The sequence below is a fragment of the Clupea harengus genome, unplaced genomic scaffold (genome assembly GCF_900700415.2).
Source record: "Clupea harengus unplaced genomic scaffold, Ch_v2.0.2, whole genome shotgun sequence".
NCBI lineage: Eukaryota > Metazoa > Chordata > Actinopteri > Clupeiformes > Clupeidae > Clupea > Clupea harengus.
The window spans coordinates 23,363-33,217 of NW_024880036.1; the positions used below are offsets into that span (position 1 = coordinate 23,363).

The window sequence follows — 9,855 nt, forward strand, 5'->3', positions numbered from 1 at the left end:
ACCACTTAATATCACCCAGTGGCGTTTCTACATTAGGGGCAGGTGGGGCACTGCCCCACCAGATCCAGATGACGCTGTTGTGCAGAAAGTTCACTACATTCGTATATTTATGCAAAGTAGCGTGAATATGTGTGTGAATAAACTTGACTCACAAGCATTAAAGTCTTTTTTTGGAGTAATTTGATTCATGTGTTTTTCTGTCTGTCTGCTTGCTCTGTGAAATGCTGCTCTCCGATGTCCCTCCCTTTCCGGTGGGGCAACGGCCCACGCTGCCCCACCGTTACCATGGAAATACCAATGAGCGTGAACCACACAGGCCAAAGTTAACATTGAGCGGTGGGGCACTTGCAGATGTGCCCCACGAAATCTGCCTGGCAACTAGACTGGAATAATGCGAAAACCGCGAGACCTGTACCCCGTGACTAAGAAAAAAAAACATACAGTCAGATCAATGCCAGTAACGGCACTGCTAGTGAGCTGTCGCTAGATTCCGACTATTTTGGAAGTGTTTTTTAATTCATACAATGAATAACGTAGAGTATTTGTTGAGGGGGCAATTTTGTACATTGCCGCTGGAAGAAAAATTAGAAATCAAACGTTTGGGACCACACAGACCAGACGACTTGATCCTGCTGCAGCCTGGTCAGAAAGCGACTCGAACTTTCAAGACGGAATGGTATGACAGAAAGACATGGCTAACAGCTAGCACATCAAAACGAGCACTGTTCTGTTTCCCATGCCTTCTTTTTGGAATTGGTACTAATGCAGACTCAGTTCGGACAAGAGATGGATTCAAAGACCTGAAGCATCTGGCAGAAAGAACAGTGAAACACGAAAGCTGTAAACCCCATAATCAATTGCGCCCTGCAATTGGGACTATTGGGGCAGGTAAACATCATGGCACAGCTAGATAATGCATATCAGCGGAACATTTTAGAGCACAACAAACAGACGGAGGAGAATCGTTATGTACTGGGGAGGCTGATATCGTGCATAAAGCTCTGTGGGAAGTGCAAACTTTGAGATGATGTGCGAGGGCGACACCAGGCTGCAAAGACACTACGATTCTGTGAGTCAAAGGTTTTTTTTTTGGAGCTGATGGATGCATCAAGGCAATCTGCAAGAACAAAGTTTCGTTCATTTAGCAGCATGTTTTGTTGCTGTTATTTGTTTCAGTTGTGCCTTTTGCTTCATATTGTATGCCACACGTGTGCCACAAGCTTAATAAATTATGCAAGTTATTTGAGCTATGTGTCTGTCTAATCTTTTTACTTTGTTGCAATCATTATGTTGCTGTATTATAGGCAACATCTTTCTGTCGCGCTGAAGCATGTGAAATGTATTTGAAATAGGATTTCTGCTCCCTGCGGGCACTCAAAATGCAGCCCATAGCATATCTTACTGGTCTATATAGGCCTACTGCTTATAATAATCAGCTACCTCTATTTTTGTGACGGTGACATGACGTCATACAAAATTGCCCCACCAGAAATTTCAGGCTAAAATCGCCACTGCACTCTACCATCACCTGAGCATGATGATGCACTTTCTCTCCTCAGGTGAAGATGAATGTGAGATGCCCTTAGACCCCGTTACATCCTAGAACCTTCACTTGGATGTGTTTTAATATATGTGTGTGTGTTCGAGTGTGTGCACGCATGTGTGTGTGTGTGTGTTTGTGTGTGTTTGTGTGCGTTTAATTGACCTAAGGTTGTAAATAGTTTATCTATTGAAATCCACATATTAGTCCATCAGATAAATCACAGGGCAAATGTTATTTTATATAAGCTCTTTGGGGCAGGTGAGTTAAGGGAAAGGGATCTCAGACACTGCATAATTGTACCTACAGCGTTAGGGCATAACCGTGTTAGACATGAAGGATATTCAGAACACAAGGTGGTGGGAAGAAGAAACTTACATTGTAGTGTACTACATTATCCTGTTTATATTATTTGTTGAACATGTCCTACTATCGTGTGTGTGTGTGTTTGTGTGTTTGCTTGTGTAATTCTTTATTTATCTATGAACAGAGGCAGTGGTATAAGAATAGTTGCACTTGGTTTTTCTGTTCTCAAGTAGTTTTGATATCACTACTGCTGTAGTTTTGTGGTGAAAGTCATGTGTTTTTAGGGTGTCATGACACTGTCTCTGATTTTTCATCAAGTTCTGTGCTGTGTGAATGAACGAATAAAATGTGTTTTTTTTTTCAGCCACGCAACAAAGTGTTTTGTCTTATGGATTAGACAATAGGCTGTGATGAAAGAGAAGCATTTGAACAACACTTAACATTTAATAAACACTTTTCATTCTCATACCCCCCTTCAGATCAGTCCTCCAGTCCATCTGCTTTTAATTCTTGTTCTGCTGTTGCTGTTAGCTTCACAGAGTTAGAGTGTTTTATGAAACCTTCTCTTTATGACACCTGAGCTGTGTTCTTTATTGGAATGCTTTGTTACAATAAATGCATCCCCATTCCCCAGATATTTCATTTTAATATTTTGTTTATGACATCTGCTGCTAAAACCTGCTGAACAGGATTGCAGGCGTCAATAGTGATAGGATCTAAATGAGCACGCCAAAGTTGAAGAAGGGACCGGAGGACGCAGTCAGGATTCTGTAGTTTATTTCAGCGTTGAGACCCCCTCTCAGCTGGTGCTCAGAGAAAGGCCTACCTGGTTCTAGAATATGTTGGCATTTACACAATTCAGTCAGATTGAATACAGGAGGGGAGGGGATGACAACACCCCATAGGGGAGAGGAAGGGGAGACAGTGAGGTGAGGGGTTCACCTACGGGGGGAGGGAGGTGATAACAGGGTAAAAAGGGTGATAGCAGGAAGGAGGCTATCTAAGGGGGAAGTGGTTCACATGATAAATGTTCAGGTCTCAGTGAATCAGACAGAGTACACATCCAAGGGTATGAGTTACAGATACAAAGTGAGGCTACACTTACGTAGTTCATGTCTCTTACAACAACAGAATAGCAATATTTCCGGTTCCATCAGTAGCAAGGATTAAAGGTTATTCAAGGTCGATGTAAAACGGTGTGAACTAACTCTACTGTAATTGTTTTAACACAGACTTAATGAAAACAAAATGATACAATATTTGGTTAAGGTCTGTGGAACCTGCCATGCACCTTGGATTTATCCAGCCCATAATAGGAAATGCCAAAGGTCACTGCATTTTAAAGTGAAAAGTGTAGCATCCAAAGGTCCAAATCATAATGATTATGGATGTTCCTCAAACTCTGTACAGACATTTCTTTCTATTATTGTCAGTCTAAAACCAGTAAGTCCAACTTAACTTCCTTTGCCTATTGGTGAAGTCCACAGGTTCTCACTCCTTATGGATTCTTTCAACATTCATAATTGGTGTTACTCCATTTCCTGAATTCAACCTGATCCTGATGCTGGATGATATTACAGTAGGATACCATGACCTGGAGCAGCATAACTTCATACTAACTATATATGAGGAGTTTAATGACACACTGGGTTCTATAGATCAGAGTGCTGACAACTTAATATTTGGAAGTGTACACAAAAACATGAAATCTCAAGCATTGTTCTTACAGACACACTTCAACCACACAGATAGTAAGAAGTATTATTTTACTTTAAAGGGTGTAAGCAGTTCTAAAGTCATCATGCTGTGTGCTTGTGTCTGAGTAAGCCCTGGTGTCTGATCCGGCTAGGGATTCATGTCCAACAGAGGACGTCTGGTTGTGAGCTGCTGGACACTGTGTCATTGGACAGACGGTGAGAGAGGACGCTTTTGATGGTGAGAGTGGAGAGATCATCCACTTTGACGTGCAGAAGGGCAAACTCTATCGCCAGCAGCTGTGGCCAATTACGTGGAGCAAAGCGTGGACTGATCTCATGACGTCACTGGTCAAACAGGTTTTCCAACCTTTTTGTACCACCTCATTGGAAAGGGAAAAGGGATAGTGTTCAGAAGAGGTACTCAGAGAGGAATCTGGACTACAGGGCAGTAGCCTGCTTCAGTATGGATCTCCTCACACTCATCTGTCTTCTGTTTGTGGTGAAGACTGATGCCGGTAAGAACACTGGCCTCGAGTTCAACTGTGTTTATATTTATATATGTTTATATGTCTATATGTGTATGAGAGTCTATAGAGAACTTCTGTCCTTCCAATCTTAGTGTTCACATTTGGCTGCAGTTGAGTTAAATTACTTACACCCTAATATGAAATTATTTAAATGAAAATAATATTTATCACTTACATCAGGTGGAGGATTTATCAAGTCGTTGTCATTTTTCATGGTTCATTTTCATTGATATTTTCATCACTAAGTCTCTTTTTAAAAGTGAACCGTCCTGTAAATGTCAGGGCCGTTGAGGTTAGATAAAGGTAGCCAACTCAGAAGCAGACTAAGGAACAGACGGACGATTTAAGTGTTCTTTTATTATGAATATAAAGACAAAAACCGTCAAGCAAGACACCCAGTGGGCAACAGAGGAGTCAAAAGGGTACTCAAAATACCCACAAATCACAGCAGAGGTACAGGCAAGGTTCAGGCAAAAATACAAGGTCATTAGTCAGGAAGAGGTCAACACACAGGCAGACAGAGGTAGGCACAGAAGAGGTACAGGCAGGTTTCAGGCAAAATAAAACAAGAGTCCAACAACAGGCAGAGAGATCGGTACACAGGTAGGCAGAGAGAATACAGGCAGCAGTACAAAGGGACTTGGCTTGTCTCATGTGACTGAACAGGGAAAGGGTTGGCAACAGATAGGCAAGACAGAGCAAAGGTTTCCAAAACGCTACGCAAAGATCACAGTCCAGAAACAGGCTTTGGTCGAAGGCAGCAAAAATCCAAAAACAGCGAGAATCCGGAAACAGACACGATAATCTGGCGGTGACTGTCAGTCCTGGTGCAGTTTAAAAGCTGTGGCTGATGAGGAGAGTGGAGTCAGGTGTGGTGGAGCAGGCACCAGTAATTGGATGCCTTTCTTGTCAGTCAGCCAGGAGACAGGGCAGAGGGAAATCCTGGCACGGAGCACGCTGCGCTGAAATGCCAGATCACTGGACTAGGGAGGACGAGTACCAGGCCGGACTGTGACAGTAAAACCCTCCTCACCAACAGGGTCTCATTCCTTGTTGTTGTTTGCAACATTCATCATTGGAGACACGCCGTTCCCAGAGTTCAGTGCAGTGGTGATGCTGGATGACGTCCAGCTGGGTTATTACGACTCAAATGTGAGAGTGTTTATTCTGCGAGGACTCAAGTCAGAGCCTGAGGATGTGACGCTTCAGGAGGACGTCAGTGTGGTATTCGGAAATACGGAAAAAACCATGAAATACCGAGCCTCTCACCTGAAACAACGCTTCAACCACACAGGCGGTGAGTGTTTGGCCTGCAGAGAGACAGAGGGTCTGGCGGCCTGCATGTGGGTCATGTTTACATTATGACTAAAGGGAGGAGATCTAATGATCGGATCCACTGCTCTCTCATGCACTGATTAACAGGTTTAAAGCCTAACTGTGGAGTAAAGTATTAAAAAGACCAACTATACGCACACACACATGAAGCCTAATATTACACTGAGTCCAAACAATGTGCACTATAGCATTACAACTCTGTGCAGTTATTATTAACATTCATGGTCTATTAGCACACATACTGATCACATGCAAGGCACTCTGGTTAAAAGCATGCTGTATGCTGTACAAATCGATTGTTTATAACTTCCCTGCAAAGTGATTGGGTACCGACCACATTAATGACCATACCAATACCAATATTGTTTTCTTCCTTCTGTGCTCCTCATGCAGGCGTCCATGTCCAGCAGAGAATCACAGGCTGTGAGTTGCTGGAGGATGACCAGCCTGGCCCAATGGCAATAAAGGACGCCTTCAATGGGCAGAGCGGAGACCAACTCTCCTTCACCAACGACCAGTGCAGTTTCCACAGTCAGTGGCAGTGGCCAGCCATGTGGGACAATCTGCAGTTAGGCCAGGTCAAGTGGCTGTATGAAAACCTCTACCATCCCATCTGTCTGAGGACCCTCAGGACATACCTGAAGAAACAGAAGAACCGTGTTATGAGGAAAGGTATTGCAGTTGCTGTTGATGGATCAGTTTGCTGCTAATGCACACTATATTATGCGTGTAACAGACATGCATTTAGACATACATTGCAAAGATATGCATACATACTGTTAACAGATAGTTTATAATACTGAAATTATAAATACACAGATCATGATCCGCTTAATTACTGGTATTAAAGGTGCAGATTCTAATCTAATACAGTTTTGTCAAACTCCACAAATTGCTCCTCTTGGCCCCCTCCCCTGGCTGTCTGTTCAGTGTGTGTGCTCTAAAACCTCAGGTGTTGGTACACATTTCTGGCTTTGTAAATGGGAAACAAACATAAAGGCTCTGACCGAGCCATAAACAATCCCAGCGAATGAACACATTGCATCAGGACCACGGAAGGATGGGGTGACATTTGATTAGCTGTTGAGCTTGCAGACTCTACCTTTAATGTGATGAAATTCATGTGAGGAAATTATTAAATGAATTTACTTTTGTCTCATCTCCTTCCTCCACAGTGAAACCCAGAGTCAGGCTCCTCCAGAAGACACTCCCAGACTCTGGAGGGGCCAAAGTGACCTGCCTGGCCACTGGTTTCTACCCCCGTCACATCAACCTGACCCTGCTCAGAGACGGCCAGCCTGTGTCTGACCACCAGATCACTGGGGGGGAGCTGCTACCTAATGGAGATGAGACGTACCAGATGAGGAAGAACCTGGAGGTCAGCACAGAGGAACTACAGAAACACCTGTTCACCTGCACAGCTGAACACCTCAGTCTGGACAACAAGATACATATCAACATAGGTATTACAAGTCATGTTATTTACACTAATCTCAAGGTTGTATGATGTTGTCTAAACCAGGGGTTCCCAACCTTTTCGACTCCGAGGCCCAACTTTTCATATTTGTAACAGGTCGGGGCCCAACAGACACCCCGCTTATTTTAGCTAATCTATATTCCATTAGGCTAATTTAATCTATAATCCATTCATTCTAATTAATAAGCGATTGTTATGTGTCACAAAAAGCAACATCAGCACCTGCTACAGGTGGAAGCCTAGAAATGAATAAAAGAAAATCTAACTCTAGATATTGCATCCAAATTGTATTGTGCACCAGAAACAACATAAAACCACACAGAGAACTTAGTTGCAGTAGGCCTAGGCTTATTTGTGCACAGCAAACAAGCAAGGAAATAAAACCAGAATAGACCCAAAAGATAGCATGCACTCAAAACAAGTGATGAAACATCATTTCATGGGCACATGTGTTGGGATTCTATTCCCCCTTGTTATTAAATAGAGATATATTTTTTGGTATACAAAAGCCACCATCTCCTGTGCAGTGTTTTTTCCCCACAACTTCACCCCGTCCAGTCGCCACATCCCAAAACAACGTGGGATGACCGTCCGGTCCTTCACATTTAGACTCTAAACTATAATATAGCTGCACATAAAAAGCTCATCATTACACAGAGTGTGAAAGTGAGTGATTCCTACTCTTGCTCTTTCTTTAGACACTAAGCCAGAGCTCGATGATGTGACCTCAGTGATTACAGTGATTGTGGTGGTGATAGGTGTTTGTCTGATTGTCCTGGCAGCAGCCATTTATTTAATGTGGCAACGCAAAGGTGAGTTGGAGGATTTGTGTCTGATAAAAGTGCATGTCACATAGTGTGTGCTAACTTGTCAGAACCAGTATATCCCTTCAAATCTATAATGGGAAAATATGATTTTATCTTCACAAATCTCTGATAACCCTGTTTTGTGTTGACTGGTAAAACTGGTAGAATGATGCATCCTGTGTGTGTGTGTGTGTGTGTGTGTATGTGTGTGTGTACTCTAGGATCAAGAACATCTCCCCAGAGCAGTTACACTAGTGCCTCTAGTAAGTATTCAAACACAATACTACTGCCTCCAATAAGTATTCAAGTTAGTTAGTTCTGTAGAACAGAAAGGGCTTTTCATAATGCTGTTACAGGGATCTTTCCACCGTACTTTGTGTTGTTTTGAAGTCAGCATAACACATCGTGTTATTAAAGTTTAACATTTACACAAAGTAGTGAAGATAAGTGTCACTCTACCATCACCTGAGCATGATGATGCACTTTCTCTCCCCAGGTGAAGATGAACGTGGGATGCCCTTAGAGCCTGTCACATCCTAGAACACTCCCTGCAATGTGTTTTAATATGCGCACGTGTGTGTGTACGTGTATATATTGTACCATTGTACATATGAATGGTAGTGTCAGCTTTGCAAGTTAACTACCAGTATAGATTTGTGTACCCCTTCACAAAATATTTTGTACAAATAGAAGAAAAAAACCTTTTTTTCTAGGCTAACGGTATAACAAGCTGATAGGTGAAAATGTACCCTAGTTACCTCAGGACTCCAGAGCTGCATATAAGTATATTTATTAGACAAACAACAATTGCAATCGGGCTCACTCCCAGCACAAGGCTGACAGTGAAGCAATGATAAACACATCGCACAAGGTTTATATTGACAGAAGTTGAGCGTTCAGCAGAGATAACCACGTGGTGGATTTCTGACGCTTGAGGCAAGGATGGAAGTTTTGCAAGGTCGGAAGAAGCACAGTTCGAACCTTCTTATCACCTCTGGTCTAAACATGCTCTTGTACATATGCAGACTAAGTGGCACCTAATATTCTAAGTTACACACACGCAGAAACACAGAAAAGCCATGTTTCTGCTTTCATAAGCACATGATTCATACATTATTAAGTAATTAACAGTGTTTGCAAATTATCTCCATCCCAAGCCTTCTTGAGAAATCTCACCAACACTTGAGGACAAAGATTTTTCTGAGACCATCCTCTGATTTCATATTATATACCCCACAGAAATAGAAGAAATGTATCATTTATAATTATCCTTATCAAATTTAGTTTCTTCCTGTTCTTTGGGTGTTCAATATAAACATGTAATGTGATTTGCATATACAGTACATAAAGGTAAATCCACATTGAAGATTTTGAGATTGAACTCTGGTGCAGCGCTGGTTGCTGAACCAATCAGATGCTTTTCTCTGTATTTTCTACCACAGCTTAAGTATCCCTTAATTACCTATAAGTCTTAGTATGGTGTGCTTACTATGGTCTATGGTTTATTTGAGTCGTAAAGGATTTCTACAGAAGCTGTGGTTTATGGTTAGGCTTTTAAAACAGACAGGAAGAAGAACTGAAATGAGGAATGAATGCAGTGAACAATCAAGACTGAATACTTGGAATTCAGGCATATTTAATCAGATCATGAAAATCCAACATTATTCACACCATATACTACAAATGAACATGAAAAATAAAATAAACACAGAAAATTGCACGTTGACAGAAATATATATACTTATAAAGTCACATATACACTGATTAGTCACATTTGGGAATTGTGGTTTTGGGATAATGTTAGCAGTATTTTGCCCTTTGCAGATAAAAGTGCTGAAATAGGTTTTGTGAAAAGTACTGTTTTTAAAAGCAGGACTTCAGAAGTCTTCCAGAATTTGCATCTGTGGTGGCCACACTTCTGTGTTATTCTGTGAGTGATTGTTAAAGAAAACATGATTATAAGAGGTAACTAACTTCAGAACATTGTGAATCATCAGACTATGTTTTATTATTTTCCATCATTTGTGTTTTATATATGTTGTATTATTTAGGAGAAGTCATAAACAAAATGTACTCAATTAAAAAACACAGTTTAATGTATTCTCTTTCATTTGTGACACACTCACCTGGAGCTGTTGAGTAGCTGACCTGCAGAGAGGTCTGTGAG

At 41.7% G+C, this 9,855-nt stretch overlaps 1 protein-coding gene and 1 long non-coding RNA gene across 2 annotated transcripts; both read left to right on the forward strand.

Moving 5' to 3' along the window:
* The first annotated feature begins 5,323 nt into the window (after positions 1–5,323).
* On the forward strand, positions 5,324–6,912 carry LOC122131150 (antigen-presenting glycoprotein CD1d-like). Its single transcript, XM_042706064.1, has 3 exons — positions 5,324–5,367; positions 5,799–6,077; positions 6,581–6,912. Exons 2-3 carry the CDS (start codon positions 5,861–5,863, stop codon positions 6,910–6,912), a joined length of 549 nt encoding a protein of 182 aa, XP_042561998.1. The 5' UTR covers positions 5,324–5,367; positions 5,799–5,860.
* Positions 6,913–7,539: 627 nt separating this feature from the next.
* LOC122131151 lies at positions 7,540–8,233 on the forward strand. The gene is made up of 3 exons (XR_006152025.1): positions 7,540–7,694; positions 7,910–7,951; positions 8,185–8,233. It is a non-coding gene; the product is annotated as an uncharacterized LOC122131151 (long non-coding RNA).
* Positions 8,234–9,855: the final 1,622 nt, after the last annotated feature.

What these genes read in the sequence shown, in the direction of transcription:
- LOC122131150 (XM_042706064.1), top strand. Translation starts at nt 5,861, where the DNA reads ATGGCAATAAAGGACGCCTTCAATGGGCAGAGCGGAGACCAACTCTCC. An exon ending in GAACCGTGTTATGAGGAAAG is followed by an intron (nt 6,078 to 6,580) that starts GTATTGCAGTTG and finishes CTTCCTCCACAG; the next exon opens with TGAAACCCAGAGTCAGGCTC.